At 31.6% G+C, this 20,830-nt stretch overlaps 2 protein-coding genes and 1 non-coding gene across 4 annotated transcripts; 2 read left to right on the forward strand and 1 right to left on the reverse strand.

Annotated features, from left to right (window-relative positions):
• Positions 1 to 356: 356 nt before the first annotated feature.
• LOC116404518 (bZIP transcription factor 2-like) lies at positions 357 to 998 on the forward strand. Its single transcript, XM_031887045.1, has one exon. It carries the CDS (start codon positions 357 to 359, stop codon positions 996 to 998), a length of 642 nt encoding a protein of 213 aa, XP_031742905.1.
• A 9,411-nt stretch (positions 999 to 10,409) lies between these two features.
• Positions 10,410 to 10,526, forward strand: LOC116404861. Its single transcript, XR_004217958.1, has one exon. It is a non-coding gene; the product is annotated as a small nucleolar RNA snoR126 (small nucleolar RNA).
• A 1,692-nt stretch (positions 10,527 to 12,218) lies between these two features.
• On the reverse strand, positions 12,219 to 15,848 carry LOC101216004 (growth-regulating factor 1). Of its 2 annotated transcripts, none has more exons than XM_031887837.1 (4): positions 15,228 to 15,848; positions 14,581 to 14,841; positions 13,795 to 14,155; positions 12,219 to 13,386 (listed from the first exon to the last, which is right to left on the reverse strand). In XM_031887837.1, exons 1-4 carry the CDS (start codon positions 15,634 to 15,636, stop codon positions 12,660 to 12,662), a joined length of 1,758 nt encoding a protein of 585 aa, XP_031743697.1. In that variant the 5' UTR covers positions 15,637 to 15,848; the 3' UTR covers positions 12,219 to 12,659. The 2 variants fall into 2 exon arrangements, with proteins under 2 accessions (XP_031743697.1, XP_004143409.1); XM_004143361.3 differs by having other exon boundaries at positions 14,581 to 14,802; positions 15,228 to 15,844.
• Positions 15,849 to 20,830: the final 4,982 nt, after the last annotated feature.

Consider the following 20,830-nt stretch of genomic DNA (forward strand, 5'->3'; position numbering starts at 1 on the left):
ACGTTAGGATCGAATAGATGGTTGACACGTGTAGGACTGTGGGACCCCACAAAAACTTTGTTTCTTCACTACGAAGGTAATATTATCAGCCATGGCACCAATGCCAGGGTCCCACTGGCTTATATCACCCATCTGTCCCGCCAAAAGAAAAGCGCGCTTACACACTTCCACTACTATGCCACTTAGATATCTAATCTTGTTTCAATTACTAAATCACCCTCAACCCTTAACCATCATTTACCAAAATACCACAGCTGTTCCAGTTTTAAATAGAAGCCCTCTACACTGCAATTCTTCCCTTTTCTCCTCCTTCTCTCCTCCTTTATCTTGTTCTCAAAATTCTTTATCCTGTCGTCATGCTGTCCACTTCTCCCACCGGTTCACCCTACGAGTCCATGCTTGAAAACCCATTTCCGGTTGCTTCCACGCCCTGGGAATGCCATGATCCCAACCACGCCTTCTTCCCCGCTTTGTTCCAGATGCCGGAACCAACCGGATTATTGGACGTTTTCCAGTCACCGAACCCAGTGATGTCCAGCTCCAGTTCCGAAAACCCAGATGAACCGGAAGCGATTGATCCCGGTCCATTTGAACCGGACCGGAAAGTTGAGGTGGTAGACGAGAGAAAAAGACGGCGTATGGAGTCAAACCGGGAGTCAGCGAGGCGGTCCCGTTTGCGTAAACAGAAGCACTTAGAAAACTTAAGGAACTTGGTGAACAAGCTGAAAGTAGAAAACCGGGAGCTATCGAACCGGTTGCGGTTCACGGTATATGAAGTGAACCGTGTAAGGACAGAAAACGATCATCTGCAGACAGAACACACAATTCTGAGGCGGAAACTAATGTGCAGCAGACAAGTATTAATTTTCCGGCAATACCAACGAGAAATGGGTTACAACGCCTTTGAAAAACCCCCAACTATCTCCCAATCTCAATCTCAATCTCAATATCAATATATCCTTAATAACAACAACAACAACCTTATTATTAATTGTTAAACACAATCAACACGTACTATATTATAAGATCATCAACAACCAATTTCTCTCTCTCTCTCTCTCTCGCTCTCGCTCTCTCCTCTTCTTTCTCTCTCTTCTTTGTAAACTAAAAAAAAAAAAAAAAAAGAAGAAGAAGCTGCTAGAGAAAAATATATAATTATATATATTATTGGTGGGGTTTTTACGCTATTTTTGAAGCAACTAATAGTGTGTAAAAGAAGTTCGGCGACACTAGCTTTATTAGTAATGCCTATATGCTTAATCAATTAAGCTTTTTCTTTTCTTTTTCCGTTTCCTCTTGTTTATATATATATGGAGTATTCATAACAAAGAATCCTTTTCCTTTTTAGCAAATCTGCTTGAAAATTAGAGATGCATGGGGCCAATATATTACACTATTGTTCTATATTCTATTAAACAGTGTTTTTAATTTATTACTTTTTCTTTTTTGGAAATAATGTCTAAAAACAAACTTAGGCCTTATTCACGAGGTGACACAATTTATGAACTTTATAATTATGAAACTGTGAAATGTCTATTATCTCCATCTACTAAGCTCTATATGGTATTAGTTTATGTACGGTTGCACAGTTGTCATTTTAAATGATATTACGATACATACGAAAAGGTGGAGAGATTCATTATATATTGTTTAAAAGGATGAGTGAAACCCTATTTTTATATGTTGTGAGGCAATTATTGGTAAAATGTAATCTAATTTCTCTATGACGTCCATGTAAACTTTATGAGAGAGCTGGAAGCAGTTTATAAACTTTATTATTTTTATCTGTTTCTTATTAATTTTAAGAGCACTAACTAGAGATATATGGGACCTCAATTTGTACGTAATAAACAAACAAATTAGTGGTTAATGGCTTTAGGGTTTTATTCGAGCCAAAAAAAGATTCAACTAGACAACCTATTACACCCCATATTCATTGAAGAAAATATTATTTTTCATCCATTTAATAAAAATAGTATTTAAAAAAATATCATGTGTTTTCTCTTAAAAGATTTGAAATTTGATCTCATCTCCATAACTAAAATAATATCTTTTATTAAAAAAAAAAAAAAAAAGTAAAGCAATCCTAGTTCTCTTTTTTAAAGTCAGTGATTTTGATCAATTATTTAGACATTTTTATACTATTTTTTTCACAGAAATGGTATGGGAATATGGATTTAGCTCATAAATAAGTTTGGCAAAGGTTTTTAAAAGTGGAAGGATAGAAACTATTCTTATCTCTATATGGTTGTGTGCTTTAACTAATAAACCAAACCAATTTCTTGAAAGTACACAAATTTAAAATTGGAAGATTTGAAATTCTTTTAAGTTTGGTCAAGATAAACCACAATTACCTTATAAATATATTTTTAGAAAAGTAACTCAATTCATTATTTATATGTAGAAGTACTAATCATGTTCGTTGTAGAAATAAATGTCTATAGATAAATGAGACGTGTTTACTTGACTCAAAAATCTTTAGTTAGATTGACTGCTCAAGTACTTAAATGCAAATTTTAAACCTCCTTAAACATAATGCATAATTTTAGAATAAATTAGAAAAAACTATCTTAACTTTAAACTTATTCAATCATATCAATTTGGACCATAAACTCTCTAAACTTAGACCACGTTATAATTTTAGCCTTAAACGTTAAAATATATTGTAATTTGAATCATTTAATAAGTTATTTGAGTATCAATAAAATATTTATTTTCAAATGAACAAATCATTTAATAACTTTTGATAATAAATAAACTTGCATTTTTTTGTTGTTAAGAGTAGTGGTTGATGATTAAAATTATTAAAATTGCTAACACCACTAATCATGTAAGTTGAAGTTATTTGAAAATAAAAGTTATGGGTTAAAAGAGGTGATAAGACGAGATCAAAATAGTTGTTTTTTCTCGTAAAGATTTAAAAAGAAATATTAAAATAGAATTGTATAGTAGTTAGTTCAATAATTCTAAGAATGACGACTATTCCAACCGATCATAGTTTTGATTATATTATATTTAAATTGAAAAAAAAGAGTGAAGTGTATGACCCCAATTCTGATCCCAATCCATTAAAAGTATATGTTTAATATTATTTATAGACTTTTTGTATGGAAACATCACTCTTTTTTTTATCCCATCACCAAATTTATAAGTAGATTTTGGAAGTTAAAGACATTCATCCAATAAGGTGCATTGGATAGTCCCCGCATAGTTTTAATGGCATTAACAATTCCCCAATAATAACATTCTTTTCTTCTCCACCAAACTTTGGTTTCTTTCTATTTTTCTTTACTACACCCATCAATATATATTTTCCCAATATTTAATCATAAAGTTGCCTTTCTTTTTTTAAAAGCATCATTTATATTTTTGTATTTTATTGTTTTTTTTTTTTTTTGAGAAAATATGTGAGTAAGATAGAGCCAAATTATGAAACGACTAATACTAATTTTATTGTTTTAATTATTTTTCTTTTGGCCGGCAGAAATAGTAGTGTGTGTTGTGTTACTTTTTGCACTATATGAATAGTTATAAATTTTATTTTTAGTTGTGATGTATTTTTGGATATTTACATCCTCTACCTTAAATCAGTAGTTGTTGATTACCTCAATTTTAAATTAAATATCGTGTAAGTTTGATTACTCAATAATTATATGTTTGAAAGTGTAATAACAGTAATTATTATCATATTTCGAACATTTATGTGGGTGGTTTTTGGAATTTGAGCTCAATTTTATGATTTCTATTTGAGTAGGATTTTAAGAAATAACCCCATTGATTTTTTTTTTTAATTTGGATCGTGGTATCCCAACTGAGAGAGAAAAAAAGAAAGAAGAAGAGGTGTTTGTGGCCTCCTTTTCTTTCTCTTCTTTGTTTACGATGTTTATAAATACAATGTCGTTTGAGAAATACATATTGTGGACTATTACTCCACCTAACCTCTAACTTACTTCAAATAATAATAAAGAATTGTTTTCAAAAACTTATCATATTTGAGATTTAACCTCTTGGATTCGATTTATATAACAAAACTCAATATGTTTCATAGTGTTTAATCCTAACTCTATTATTCGTGTTGTTTTTGCATTTTACGATCACATTTTTAATTCGTTTTCAGTTACTCACGCTTCTCTACATTCTTTTCATTTTTAGTAATTCTTAATTACACATCTTAAGTTAATTTTAATTCGAAGATAGATAACTCCTATTCTATTAATTTAATTTTAGGTATATACTTTAAATTTAAAAATTAGTGTGAATAAAAGTAAAAAATTCATATCTATTTACACATTGAAAATGTCATGTTCATTTGATGTCCAGCCACTACTAAAGAACAATTAAAAGGATAAAGGAGTTTTAAATTTCTCATAAGAATTAATTAACTAGAAAAGAAAAAAGAAGTAAACTCGTTTAACTCTTTATCTTTTAGTGGTGGGTGAAGATGACAAATCAAAAATTACTAAACTTATAGAGTACATGAAATTAAAAACACTTCAAAAAGCTTTACAAATTGTTACTTTGGGAAGTTTTAGGCGGTAATGATGAAGGAAATATAACTTTTAAATTATTTGGGATGTTTTCCCATATACAAATATGAACTAAATTATTTATTTCATCAACTCCATTTAGCTTTTAAATCGTAAAATATTAAATTTGATCCCTCAAATTAAATATTTATTGAATTAATTAAATAATAATAATAAAATAAAATGAATGAATATGTTTTCAAATTTTATAACAGTAAACTTCAAAATAGATAGAGGGAACCAAAGTGATATTAACTTAGTTCACCACTATTTAGAATTTAAACATTTCAAGTTCCATTTCCTTTGTTTTAGGCTATAAATAGCCATATATTTAAGTTGTATTAGGATCGTTTAATAAAAAAAGAAAAAAGAACTTTGTCATTAATAATTACCTACATGGAATTTGGATTTCATGATATCTTTCCCTAACCAACTATTATATTGGTTTCTTTTTTCAGGAAAAAGATATTAATTAGTTCAAAATATTTTTTAAATCTTTTTATAAATTTTAATTTCTCTTATCTACTATTTAAACTATTCCTCCAGCATAAATTAAAAATAAGATGGGATGATAGAACAGTGTTTTAAAACAATTTTTGTTGAATAAAGAATATTTGGATGTGACATCATCATTCATATTTTGGTGACTTTAATCGAAGTTTTAACTATTATTTTAATTTTTTTGTTACGGTTTTTACTCTCTTGTATCTATAATTATTGACTATAATACTCACTCCATTGTAAATATTTGTTAGAATTATGGTAGGTAAGAATAAAATTGGACATCAAATCAAGGGGGAAAAGGTTGATTATAGTTTTAGGGCAGAAAAACAGTGTCTTTCTGTTGATTTCTTCACCTGCAAGTTATAATCAAGATTATTAGGGTGTGTTTCTCTAATTCTCCAGAGCCCCACAGCATAATTAAAAATAATCCCATTCATATTATCATTAATTAAGTTTTGGCTTTCTACTCTAATTTTCTTCCAATATTATGAATTTTCTGATATATAATGTGCATTATTTTCTTCCCCAAATTGAACATTAATATATTAATTTATTTACCATCCTCTCTCTCAAATCTCAATTATTGAGGGAGCCTTAAATGATTGTGAAGCCTCATCATTTTTCCATTTAACTGGGCCCTTAATTCTTCCCTTTTTTTTCTCTTTTCTTTTAATAATTATTATTGTCAGATTACCCAATAGAATTTGATTAATATCCTTAAATATAGTTTGATGGTAGAACATCACTCTCATTTCACAAGTGGATAAATGCTTCAAACTTCACCTTTTATTTATATTGGACTAAACAGATTTAAACCATACGAAAGCAAATATATATTTATATTTTATTCCTAAATTCTCAATTCCAACCATCTCTAGATTACATTACATGTTTTTTTTTAAAAAAACAATTATGGCAACTTTTTAAATTATTTGAAGCAAAAAAGATGGTTCATTATAAATAAATGCTAACATTTCTTACGATTACGGTTATCATTCAAGAGCGTTTTCAATCGTTTATCCCTTGTTCATCTCACACCAACACATAATTTTCAAAAGAAAAGAAAAGGAAAAACAATATAGGTTTACGCTTAACTTTATTTTCTTTAAAATAAAAAGAGAATTTTAAATAGTTTCACCACATTTGTTTTGAATATAAATATATATTTTGTGTGTGTGTGTGTGTGAAGAACATGGTAGCAATAACATCAAGTTTGATAGATTAAGCATCAGCTCATACAATGAAATCCACTTGGTTTCAAATTTAGAAAAGTAGAATTTTGACCAAGTTTGGTAGGTGAATGCCCCCAAGGCGTTGGTTTAAAACTTTAAATGACAATGAAAGCCAGATTTTTTTTTTTTTTTTTGTCCTCAACTAATCACTAATGGGCCTACCTTTCCAAAAGCCAGCCCACTACAAAGACCCCACTACTAAGTAGGCCCATCAATCACATGCTCTCAAGAATTTAACAGCCCATGATTGCCGCTAGGCCGAGGCCGACCGCCGAAACAATTAATACGGTAGATGTTTTCCTTTTTTTAATTTTAAAGTTCGTTGAATTTATTTATTGTGAGTTTAAATGAAGATATATTTCCAATAAATCTTCAACTCCTTACTTCCTCAAAATTAATTAAATAATGACAATAATCTTAATGCAAAAAGAAAAATACACAAATATTACGTAATTAACATGTAGATGTTGCATTTCTATTTTAGTTACGTACATTTCTCTCAAATGTATATACTCACTAAGATGGTATTATAGTGCTTCTTTTAATACCCGATACTGAAGCAACTTACTAAATTTACTGTCTCAAAAAACAAATTGCAATATACTCCAGAAAAAGAAAAAAAAAAAAAAAAAGACAATGATAAGATGCACAAAAATAAATTTGGGTTTTGGAGAGTTGTGAAGGCCTAAGTTTTCTTTTCCTAAAAGAATTATAATTTAACATTTTTTTAAACTATGCCATTAAATTGTATTTATCATGAACAGCATCTTGAACACAAAGAAATCATTAAAGAGACAAATATTTTATCTAACAAATTTGAAATACGTATATTTGTGAGCTAACATAAGACTTAAAAGAAGGTAATTGACAATAGAAGGTGAATAATATTTTATTAAGTATGGAGGTGTTTGATTTTATTTCCAAGTGGAGACATGAATTGTATCTCTAGGAAGCTTGAAGAAACTATTATCAGTAATATCACAAGAATGAATAGTCTTACAAGAAAAACGTCCAAACAAAAACTTACTCTTCTTCACAACACCAACGTCGTTATTAATTCCTTTATTTTTAACACTTTTAGTACACTCCTTATATGCCAGGAGAAAAGGATCGTCCAGCTCCTCCTTGGCAGAGACAGCATTATTGCAGGGAGGCGGAAGGCGGCAGGGCGGTGGAGGAATCTTAGAAGAAACTAGGTGGTCGAACTGAGAAGCGCCATCTGGGTTTTTGTAAATAGAAGAGGAGTGTAAGTGTAAGGCAAGGGCTTGAAAATCCCGGAATTTGGAAACCCCTGGGGGATTTTGATTATGATGGGGAATAATATTTCCTTGGGAAAGGAGTTTTCTATGACGAGTACTCATATTAATAATAACAACAATAATTGGATGATGATAAGATCAAAATGATAATTGTGAAAAAGGGGAAGGCTCATACAGTGGGATTAAAAAGGGAGAGCAGGAAGAAGAAGAAGAAGAAGAAGAAGAAGAAGAAGAAGAAGAGAAGAAAAAAAGGGAATGGTAGCTGGTGGGGTGTGACGTGAAGAGGAAGGGAATTTGTTTGTTTAATAATTGATAAGAGAAATGGAAAGAAAAGGCGATTTTGATAAGGAGTTTGTTGAAGGAATGGATGGGGGTTTTAATATTTTATATTTTCTCAAGTACTTTGGGCGGTAAACGTGGAATGTAGTTTCGTTTCCACAACTCAATCGCTTTGGTTTTTTCTGCCATCCCAAACCAATTTAAATAATACTGTTTTTATTTTGGATTGCGATTCTTATTTGTATTTTATTTATTTCAGTATATCATTCTATTTCCCCTTTTTTTATGGTTTTAAAAGAAATTAGGAACTGATCTCTACAGAAGTGTTTGATGCTGATCTGAGTTTTGTTCTATATAAACTTTTAAAACCAAACATCATAAAGTAAGTGTGAACTAAAAAAAGCTACCATATGCAAACTTGAAATTAAGAATATTTATCGTGAAAAGTTTGATAATGGAAAATTCAAAATATGTTCACTTCAAAAGGGAAAGATCAATATATATAACAAAAGACTAATCCTCCTAAATTGACCAATTAAATGCTCATGAAAATTGATACAAACAGATCAAAATGGGCCCTCTTCCAAATCAATAAAAATCTCTCACTCCCACCTTAATTCATTTCATCAATACCATATATACACATTATTTTATTATATTTCTTAACTTCTTTTTTTCTTTGTTTCTTAAAGTAACGCCCTTATGTATTTTATTACACCTCATATCTATATAGAAATTAAATTTCTCTAACACCAAATTTTGATTTGCATATTGGTGTTTTCACATTTACATAAGTGACAAATAGAGAAAAAATGGATTAAGAACCAAACAATATTGGTTAAATATATAAAGATTTTATTTTCAACTACGAATAGACCAATAGGCTTTGTAAAACCAAAGCTCCATGGTGCATCATGCACTCATTCAATTTAAAATGGTTATTTAAAAAAAGAGGCATTGTTTGGAGATTTAACGTTTGAAGCATTGTTTTCCAAATTCATAAAATGGAATAATATTATATTAAATCATAAAATACATTGAGCCACCACACACAAAACACCAAAAGAAAATAAAAAAGAAGTAAAGAGTTGAAGCGTAATGGGAAGTCCACATTAATGGTAGGTGGAGGAATTAATTAAAACCCTTATCAAATAAAAATTATATATATATATATATATATATATTACGTTGAAACCAAGGTCTCTATATATCAAAACAAAATAAAAATACAATGGATCACTTTCAAGAATAATGCATGGGACAATTATTCAAAGGATTAGGCTTAGAATAATTCATGAGTTGGCGGCTCTTCGGTTTGAATGTTTGAACTAATATTAGTTAATGGCATGAGCTGAAAGCTAAGGATTTTGGAGTTAAGTGCAAGGAAAAAGAAAAAGATTAAACCAATCAAGTTTTATACAACAATTTTATGTGGGTGCTTTTAATGTAATACCATGACTTTTCTTACTTAACACGAAATTTAAGATTGTATGGGTTTAAATTATGTCATAAGCTTCATTTTTTTTTACTTCACTCTTACTTTAATTCTATATGTAGTAAATAATTTGTGATTATTTCAAATTTTATGTCTTCTTAATATGATTAGTATTGTTGTCTTGTATCTTTACGATCGTCAAATTTAGAAGTTTAGTAGAGTATATGTAACTAAAGAGTAATATATGAGTGATTGGATTAGTTAATATTATGATTTGATCAATCACGCTAAATATTTGATATAAATGTAATTGTTTGCCTACTTGAAAATTTGCATATTTAACCACTTACTTATAAAAAGAAAGTATTTACTATTAAAAAAAATTAGAAAAGCAAATATTTGTTATTAGTGACCATTTCAAGACAAATGGTTTTATAAGTAAGTATTTACTCCTAAAAAGAAAAAGAAAAAGCAAATTTTGGTTATTGTTACCATTTCAAGACAAGTGGTTTGAAAAGCATGGCCTTTAAGATATAATTAGGGAAGTATTATTTCCGAAGTGTTGCATCATTGATGTGAATAATGAATTAACACATACTTATTTTTTATGTACAGTTAATAGTTATGAACGTATTAAAAGCGACTGAAATAAATGTTTGAACAACCAACATGTAATTGAGTTGGATGAATAAAAATAACACATCCATCATTTAAGTTTATCACCAATGAAAGATAGTTTATTCATATTTATCATTTTGTTATTTATGTGAACTTGTATTTCTCACCTTTTTATTGGTATGGATACCCCTAATTACTCGAAAAACTTTAACCAAGTGATTTGAAAACCATGGGTCAACAAATTGACATGAGGTCAATGGAAACGTAAGAAATTGGGCTTTCGGCCCACTATTTGTAAGAAATTGGGCTTTTCGGCCCACTATTTGTAAGAAATTGGACTTTTCGGCCCACTTTGTTAGATCTCAGCTATATATTTGTCGCTTTGAATTTAGGGTTTTGCAGAAGTGGAAGCGCGGGATGCAATCTGTTCTCATATCTCTTCATTTTCTGTTTGAGTTTGGTATATTTCTTAATTTTGTTTTGGGTTTGGTTGATTAAGAATCTGATTGTGTTTCAAAATTTTGGAAAAAGAAATTGGTAGGAGATTGTGGAAATGAGGCAGTGATGACAAACAAATTCATTTCTCGAATCTGAATACTGTACTGTGTTAATTCACAGACGGACCTTCGAATTTACTTGATTTGATGACAGCGTTTGTGCGTGTCTGAGCCTTCTTTTTCCACCTTTTTCTTCTTCCATTTCTTCCTCTATCTGAAATTACGCGCTCTTTTTTTACGAATTAGGATTACCTTTTTCTTTGGGTTTTGATAAATTTCATCTCTTTATTTTATCATCATCCATTCATCTGTGCTTATAATTGCACATTATCCCAGAATAAGTTGAACAGAAAGTGACGCCTTGTTTGATTGATTCAATTCTTAATTTGAATGAATGTTAAATCATTAATTTCACTCAAGATTAGACTAAACTTTACTCTTTTCAACTTCACTAAGTTGCTGAATTTCTCGATCTTGAGTTTTTTAGTTTTTTAAACTATGGGTTTACTAATCCAAAATGTGGATTTCTGTTTCTAGTTTTTTTTTTTTTAAATACTTGTGCCCCTTTTACTAAACATAAACTATTTAGTTATGGTCAATACTATTACAGTGTAAGTGTTTAGTATTTACTCTTCAGACAAAAAACTACAAGGCCTCTCAATCTTGGGGATGAAACTATTAATTTGACTCAAAAATGGGTGAATCATGGCGCCTGCTATAGATCTGAACTTTCAGGATTTTATGTTGATTGATTCTTACTCATTTTTATTCAAAACTGTAATTATTGTGTTTTTTTCTTTTTATAGAATGCATAACTTTCATTAAGAAGAAGCCAAAACAAAAGGACCAACAGTGGGGTAGGATCCCCCATCCTGGTCAAAAGTTTAACTTAGGCCTTATGTATTCACCTTCAAAACAAGCATATCTATAACCATTGTACATGGAAAAAAAAACAAAACAGAAAAGAACAACTCAACTAACATGAATTTGAACTACAATTTAAACCTAAGTCTAAGTTTAAACTCTTCCCACCCAAATTGTCAACGAAAAAATTATCATAGTACTTTAAAAACATGACTTGTATTGTCTTATAATTGGATTTGTCTTTTTCCATTGCTTGCTTCCTATTTTCTTCATCCATTATTCTAGCTAAATTTAAATTTTAGAAGGAAAAAAGCTATATCTATATGTATAGAGAGAGAGATGTATAATTGTTTGAGAAGAAGTACAAAGGAAACAAGACAAGAGAAAGAGAGAAAAGGTATGGGCCAAATAGTAAGGTAAAGTGTTTTAAAGAGGGGTCCAGGTTGGTGAAGTATGGCCCATGTTGATGAATTCTGCCTGCTTGACAGCCCACAGAAGTGTCTCCTGTCTGCCAAACTCAGAACTCACCCTCTCCCTTAACCCATTTTTCTTCTTCCTTTTTCAACACTCATTCATATCATAAAAGACCATGCAATTGCAAATGCTTATTCCAATTTCCACCACCTTAAACATTCTCACATTTTTCTCTTTTCTCTGCAACCACACACAGCCACAGACTCTGCCAATGTCCCGATCTAAAGCTACTCCACTTTCCCATCTGTCTCCTCCACCCCCTTCCTCCATCTCTCAACTAATTACTTGGGATTTCCCTATGGGGAACTAACTGTCATTGAATTGAATCTCAAAGTTCAAAACAACAGAATCGTGTGAAGATTGTTACAAGTAAATAGTTTCTTAGACTGTATATCAAAACTCTACTCTCAACATTCCCTGCTGCTTCCTCTCAACATTCCCTGCTGCTTCCATTTTACTGTTGGAGATTTATTATACACAGAAACAGAAGAATGATGGTGGATGGGATTGGGATTGGCATTGGGAGGAAATGCTAAAACGCATCAATAACTTTCATTCAAATTCACAAAACTGTAGATTTACCAACAAACCCACATGATAGGGGAAGAAAAAACAGTGAATGCCCTATTTGAATTAGAATTAAGCATAAGTCAATACTCAATACTTTAGAAAATGAAACAAACAAACAAATAAGTTGGAAAAAAGAGGGGGAGAAAAAATAAAAAGAAGATTACACTGAGCTGGAAATGGAACAAATTAAAAAAAAAAAGGTCCCAACTTCTGATTCAATCACATATTCCACCGACATTACCATTTTTCTCAATCTTTTTCTGTTCACCATTTTTTTTTTCTTTTTTGCATTCCTTCTTTATGAATATTAATGAAAACTCCTGTCTACGGAAAAGGAAGAAAGGAGCTTAAGGAGCTTCAGCCAGTAGCACGCACCACCCCCCCGTGGAGCTGCTTTTTTCTCAACTGCTGTTCGAAAGGGAGCAAAATGTTGCCTTTTGCAACACACCAGTAGGTGAGGATCCAAGCTGACCGCCATCCCATCCTTCGGCTAAGAGGTTCAGTGATGGTGGCACTTTGCTTGCTTTCACACAGCTGCTGCCGTTTGTTAATGCCTCTCCCAAAGGACCCCCCATTGAACTTCCCCATGACATAGTTATCTGATTGCCTTGCTTCTGAACTAGCTCACCATCATTTCTGCTTACCCCCAAATTCATCTGGATTGGCTCAAGCTCCCTAGACAGCCTGAGAGGGGATTGAGCTAGCTTCTCATGTGTTGGTGAGGACGATGATGAGGAGAAATCAGACATGGGTATCGACATGGAGAGCTGTGTCCAATCTGACTTGAATTCTTCAGGCCAAGTCATGACCGAGCGACTAGACTGGTCCTTGGGCCAGTCCTCGAAGAATTGTCTAAGTGGATGTTGGTCTTGGTCTTGGGATTCTTGGTCGTTGAAGATCAGGAAAGAGTCATAGTTTTTGGGATTGGGATAAGATCCTCTCTGTGAAGGATTTAGGAGGGAATCAGTGGAAACAAGTCCAAATTCAGATTGAGTGGATTCTCCTATTGAAATCTCTTGTTTTGCACCAGATTTATCATTAGATGACATGAGATTGACAGTGGAAGACATCATTGAGAGGCCCCCAGACTCTTGGATTCTGCTACACACAGTCTCTTTGTTTAGCAACCTAAAGCAAATGTATATACAGGAAAAAAGGTAAATTGAAAGTTACCCCAAAAGGAAAAGAAAAGCATACATAACCGAGTTCATGATAGCCAGAGGCCCATTAAAATGGGGATGCCATTTAATCAAGATGCCTTTAACCCAACTATTGTATTCAAAGTAATTAAAAATGATAGCAATATGATGTTATCTTCCTGGAAAAGGAATCCTAAGTCTCAACTAAGATGACAAGTCACTTTCACAAAGCAAAGATAAAACCATGGGGTCTACCATCAGCATTAAAGTGGAGGAGAAGGAAGTAAAGAGTTTGAATTCTCATTGTTGTTATTCATGTTGATGAATGCAAGTTTGTTCTTATCAAGATCAAAACATAGAAATGAAGCTCTTGTTGTGTGGAATGAAGAAATGTCACCTATTGACAGGGGCATCAGCACCAGGATCGGAAGCAGCAACAGGATGCAAACTCTTGAGCTGGTGTTGAATGATAGGGAGGTTGTTGGATGCACCGCCGCTGGGCATCACCGTAGATGACAACGATGTGGACATCGTTGCCACCATGGCTGTTGGATTGGTGGTCCCAGGGGCGGAATGGCCAGTCTGGCCTTCCACAGGCTTTCTTGAACGATGGCGGCCCCTATTTATGTGCCTTTCACAATACTTTTGATCGGCAACAGCATCTCTAGAGCACCGCCATTTCTTTCCATCAGTTCGACGACATCTTCCAGGTTCAGGATCAGCATTGCCGGAGAAACCCAAATGGAAAGAACCCCACCCTACAGTACATTGATGAAGAAACGCACCAGAAAAATGGAGAATGAGAGAGAAATAAAGAAAGACAAAAGACAACTCGGAAAAAGGGAAAAGCATTAAGCATATATATTCTGCTCCAAAACCAGCATATATTCTTGCAATAATACTAGATAACATGTGATGATGGATAAAAACACAACAAGACTTCTAGATTTTTTTCACATCATGGAATATTTAATCAATTCCATTACACATCACTTTTTGAAAATGGTTGAAAAAAATACAGAAATCTTCCTCCCATTGTTTAAAATGCAGGCATATGCCTATGAACACACCTTCCCCAACCCCATAAGCAATAAGAAAACAAAGACAGACAAAGACAAAGAGCAGAGTTCTGAAAAGCAATGTAGTAATCGATTTATATATTAAATAGAAAGAACAAACTTACTTGTGTTTGGAGGCAAGGATCCAGCCGAAGAGCAAGTCAAGCCATAGGGATAGAGGGATTTCTTGAGGGGAATGAGCAAATTAGAAGGTACAGGCACATTTGAAGAGAGGTATTTGTAGATCAATGCCTGATGTTCAAGCTCAATCCATTGTGATTGTGTAAACGGTCCTCTAATCCCAGCTACAGGCCCATGCATGCTACTATAGCTTCCAGAAACACATCCTGCACACCAACAAAACCCTCGACTCACTGCTGATGTTTCTATTAAAAACAAACAAGGTTTGGTAAATATTGTGGACCCTCTTCAGATTCTTCAACAGTTTTAAAGCGATTATTTTCCTTTAAGTTTCTAATCTAGGAACTGGAAACTTACACCAAAACCAAACCGATCCCAGAAACGAATCATGGAAACTAGAGTTATCCTCAACACGCTTCAAAAATGAATGTTGGGAAGAAAGCTAAATAAACAAACCCCACCACTTCTCACAAAGATGCAACTCAGCCATTCCCACAGATTGAACACCACATCTCATGATGTAAATTTATCAATAAAAGACAATGGCAATCCACTCAAGCAGACCTCAAGACGTGTGGAACAAAATAACAGAAAACTGAATGAAAGTCAAAGAAACAGAGCTATCATTTACCTGTATTTCTAGAGTAAACTGAAGATTTCTGTTGATTGTAAGGAAAAATAGAGTTTTGGGTATTCCTCGAAATCAGGTCAGAGTCTTTACTTTGCAAGGAAGTCTCAGATTTAACTGAAGAGAAGCTAAGCATGTGCTCCTTTTGACGCCCATCACTAGAAAGCAAAGTATTAGATCTCAACAAAGGGAAGCCTTGATGAAGCGGCATTGTCTTGGAAGAAGCAGAGACAGTTTCAGTTTTAGGAATCTTGGAGCTCCTCCAGTCATCATCAACAAACCCAGATCTATCCTGCTTGGAGAAAGCAGATCCAAGAGATTTAAGGTTAGTATCAGGGTCTGATGCAGGGTGAGGAGAAGGGGCATCACTTGAATCCACAAAACTATCCAACCCCACTACCCCAAAGTCCATTCTGGAAAAGAACACCAATCTACAAAATCTGTTGTAAGCATTAGTTCATAAAGAAGATAGGCAAAAAAGAGAAGTAAATAGGAGAAGAAAAGGAAGAAGGTTGAAGAAGATGGAAAAGAAGGAGACAGAGGCGCATCTTGGGTTTGGGTTGGGTTTTGTGTACCGTGAGGAAGGAACTGATTTTTAAAGGGTTGATCTTTAGAGAGAGGAGAAAAATAAAACATATATATATATATATATATATAGATATATTAAAAATAATTGCAGTGAGAGAGTTGAAAGTAAGGAACAGACAAAGCTTGGAGTACCAAACACACTCGACCTTCTCACTAATTTATCCCTCCTTTTTCTTTTATTTTTCTTCTTCCTTCCCCTTCTTCAAACCCAAATTATATTCAATTTCAAACAAACTAACATTCATAAAACTCCCTCGACCACCCACATGAAAAAAGAATAAAAGAAAAAAAAGTGGGGGAAAAAACAAAACAAAATCCGTCCCCTCCATTGCAAAAAAATTTCCTTAAAAAAGGAAGCATTTTGATGGGTGGTTAGTGAATTAAGTGAAGAAAGATTCATCCAACAGTACAAAAGAAGAAGATTCAGTAGTTGAAGACAGAAATAGAATGTGGTAAAAAGTATTTAGTTCTAGAGATTAATTCATTAATTAAGGTCATTAAGTGTAGAGAGTTAAACATGTTGAATTCCTCAAAGAGAAAAAGAGGATACTTTTTTGTTTTTTGGTTGGAATGGAAAGGTAAGATTTCGAGGAAGGGTGTTTTGTGAGTTATCTGTCACTATTTAGGGGCACAGCAGAGTGGCGCGTGGTTGCATGAATAACAAATAACAAATAACAAATTACAAATACAAGAAGAAGAAGAAGGAAGAAGGAAGAAGGAAGAAGGAGGAAGATTGATGCTATTAGGCACGTGACCCCACCAACACCTCTCATTTCGGGACCCACTCTCCCCCTTCCTCTTTGAGATATTCCTCCACAAACTCCTTCTGCTTTGCCACCTTGCTTCTCCCCAACCTCTCCTTTCACTCCATTTCCTTTTCCATTTTCTCACTTTCTTTCTACGAAAACTTCTCTACTTTTTCCCCCTTCTATATTCTCATTTCATCCTGTTTATTTATCTTAAAATTGGTGCTTCATCTCTTCTTTCGTAATAACAATAAGTTTTTTAGTCACTTTTATTTTTGGAAGATGGGATAATGGAGAACCCAATATTCATATTAAATGTGTTCAAAGTTGACGGGAGTTTATTGAAATTTTATAAGAGGAACTTAGAGTTTCCAAAAATATATATATTTTGCTTTTGCAATATCAGGGAAACGATTGTGCTTTTGAAAGAAAGAAAGAATTCCCTTCACGTGAATGGAAGTATAAATGGAAAAAACATTTATTTTATTCTTTTATTTTCTTTTGTGAATGTGTGGATATAAACTTGGTTTTAGATGTTTTTGCTTTATCTATCATCATAAATATATATCTATAACTTTATTATTATTGTTTCTTTTGCAAGTTTTGATTGAAACTTCTTATGGATGACCGAGCACGCATTAATATTGACTAACAATGGATGTGTGTAATAAATATATATAAATAAATAACTATTAATGATAAGAAAAAATAATTCTCTTTTGGTTAAAAAGAGTTTTAATTCGACCCTCGTCTCCAGATTTGTAAAAATAAACTCCTTTTTTAAAAAATAATTATAGATATTTAAAATTATAAAAGAGGAGTTAGGAAGAAGTGATATTTAAAAATTATTCAATTAATTTGAAATTCTATCTAATTATTTAAAATAAATAGTGCATATCTAAGAACAAAATAAGTCTATTTTTATATATATGGAGATTGAATGAAGTATATTTTTAAAACTTGAATATTAAATACACATCATGCCAAACTTAAAAGACTCGAAAAGATATCAAGATAATAGATACGTTCTGTATTGATACAAATGCAACCTCTTTCCAACACCTTTTTCTAGCACTATTTACCCATTTTTATTAGGAAAGAAACATATATTTTGGTGATATTTTTATTTTCTCATCTCCTTTAATAGTGATTCTATTTCTTTAAAAAAATTATTTTACATACCTACCATTTGTACTTTTTTTTTCCTTTAAAATAATTAAAACATTAATTAAATTTCAAAATATAAAACAAGAGAAAGGGTAATAGATTTTTAAAAATAGAACCATATTAAAACTATTTACAAAATATATAAAAATTACTTTTCTCATGTTTCAATATTTTTCTATTCACAGCCATTTTCTTATTTAACCAGGATGGAATTTATAGGAGAAAGAAAATGAGAAAATAAAAGCCATTTTATAAACTAAACATAGGAAATCAAATTAGTGATAAAATCAGGTTAACTACTTGAAAAGTGTTATGACACATAATTAAAAAGAGTTGAAACAATACACATTATCTTAACTAGTTTGAGCATTGAGTTAAATATGGCAGTAAGCAATTGAATGTGGAAATAAAATTATATTGAGTTTGAGTTGTTTGAAAAATGGAAACATGTTGAAGAAGAATGTATTTAGTTAATAAACTAAAATAGAGAAGGAAGGGTATTGTAATATTATGGTAATGAATGTTTCCAATAATGAGAATAGTTTTGTAGCAATGGTTAAACAAAATACATGGAAGAAGAAGTGGTTGTCTTTCACTAAAAATGCTATTTTCAACATGTGCGGTTGTTGAAGTACACACCAACTATTATTGAGATCCATTGACTAGTAAAATGGTAGGTTGGTCCTTACATATACATATATATTACTTTGACTCTAACAAACCAAGTTAATTTTTTTAAAAAAAATCAAAATTATATGAAGTTGATGTTGAAAAATAATACACACATATATATAGAGAGAGAGCCAATATAATTGCACTATATATATTATAAAGGACACAAATCATGTAAAACTAAGTACAATCATTTGATCTTTCTTTTATAAAAAAATCTAATATGGTGCCGAACGACAAATATCTACGTAGTGTGTGTGTGTGTGATTAGTTATTTGTAAATAGAAATGTAAATAATTTATTTGTGTTGAGTAGTTGGTGGTATATTAAATTTAGGACATGTGCACTCGTTTGACATAGCCATCTATTTATAGCAGTCCAAATAGGCATTTTAAATGCAAAACATTATTTTGACCAAACAAAAAAGAAAGATACAAAACGTAATTTCAACTAGCATCAACATAGCCATATTTGATATTTGTTAATTATGCCTTTTCTATTCACTCATATGCATTGGAATAACATTATGATGATATGAAAGAAGAGAAGGGCGAACCAAGTGAAAATGTTTTAATTAGAAAGGTACTTATAATACTCTAAGAACTTGAACTCACGATCTCTTCGGACCACCAGCTTTGATTTCATCTTAAATTACCAATTAACTTATAAGTTTAAACTTGTAGGTGAAAGTAAATTTAATATTATATCATTCACTTACTGACTTAAAATATAAAAAATAGTCAAACTAGTGAATTTTTTTGTAGAAAATGCTTCCGTGTGCCATCGTATATGAACCAAAATATGGTAATTTTGTATTTTCTTTACAGGGTTTCAAAGTCTCTAAGATAAATAGAAAAATAGAGTTTTGCTTGGGAGTAGTTTGACACTATCCAATGAGCTTGGGAGCATTTTTAAAAGATGGATATGTATTCTACTCAAAGAATTAAGATTGAATTTGTCACGATCTCAAATGTCCTCTTTTCTTATTATTGATTATGTTTGTATCAAACTGCTATAAGCTTCCAAATGGTGTAACTCATAATTGGAGCAATGGGCTTTGGAGCCATTGTTCATAACTTCGATGGCAGACCTATGATTTTTGATGCAAAAAGCTTTAAAATTCATTAGTATTGTATTTTTAAGGTGGTTGATGCTATTGTTATCTTATGGGTTGAAACATATTTGTTGATTATTTATAGCTTACTTGAAGATTGGAAATTGTTTCAACAACAAAGTTGAAGCCTTTGTTGGTGATATTCGAGCTTGTCTTAAGCTTTTCATTTTGTCCATAAAATTATAATCTCATTGCTCACATTCTGACGTGTAACAAAGGGTGAAACCAACATATTTGGTGTTTGGCTTGAAGATCATCCCCCCTCCAGGTTGAACTAAAAACAGCTTTCCATTTTTAAAATAACACAGGTTCAAAAACATTCCATCATTCATAACAAACATGCAAAATTATCAAAACGAACGTAACTCAACTATATATAATAATTTTAAAAAGCTTTTTTATAAATATAATAAAATTAATCATAACATTTACAAAATATAGTAAAAATTTTAGAATCTATCGTCGATAGCATATCAGTGTCTATAATTTGTTTTAAAAAAATTATTGTAAAAATGATAAAACTGTTAAAGTTATTTATAACTATGCCTAACTTTTAGAATCTATTCATATAGATACTAATAGACATTGATAAAACTTTGAATATAATATGTGAGTTGGAAAACAATCCTTCAATCTTAAAGTCTATAGTACAAATTTATGTTAGTTGAGTTGTTTTTATTTTGTTGTCGCATATGTCTATCAATAAAGTTATATTTAAATTAGAAGGTTCAATTAGGATAGAAAGAAAGATGAGCAGCCATCAATTTCCTTTATCAATTGCCACAAAAATCTCCACGTAAGGGATTGGTTTGAGAATCCTTATGTTGAAATTTTGGAGACGGGTCATGGATAGAATTATTTTTCACTTAACCCTTACGTAAACTCAATTATTATTTTTTTCAAAAATCAATTAAACTGTATTTAAAAGAAAGTTTTCAGCTAAATCTCATCTACATCTTTTAAATAAAACAAATTAAAATGTCATATGAAGTAATTTAATTAACCATAAAAGCAAAATAAACTCCCAAACCTCTTTAAATTTGGTTTACTTAACATAATATTTTTTGCATTACTTTTTTTTCTTTCTTTAAATACAAAATGTTTCACCCCGTTGAAAAAGAATCTCAACTACACGAAAATAAATAGATATGGATAGATTCGATATCAATTTTATATAATCCAATGATAATTAATAGCTATGAACATGGACAATAACTTTAAAATAATGCAACATATAACATTTATTTCGAAGATATACTAATTCCAAATAAAAGATTAATTAGGACATGGTAGCTTCTTGACAAATCCCATTGACCTTG

Source organism: Cucumis sativus, chromosome 6, assembly GCF_000004075.3.
Source record: "Cucumis sativus cultivar 9930 chromosome 6, Cucumber_9930_V3, whole genome shotgun sequence".
Lineage (NCBI taxonomy): Eukaryota > Viridiplantae > Streptophyta > Magnoliopsida > Cucurbitales > Cucurbitaceae > Cucumis > Cucumis sativus.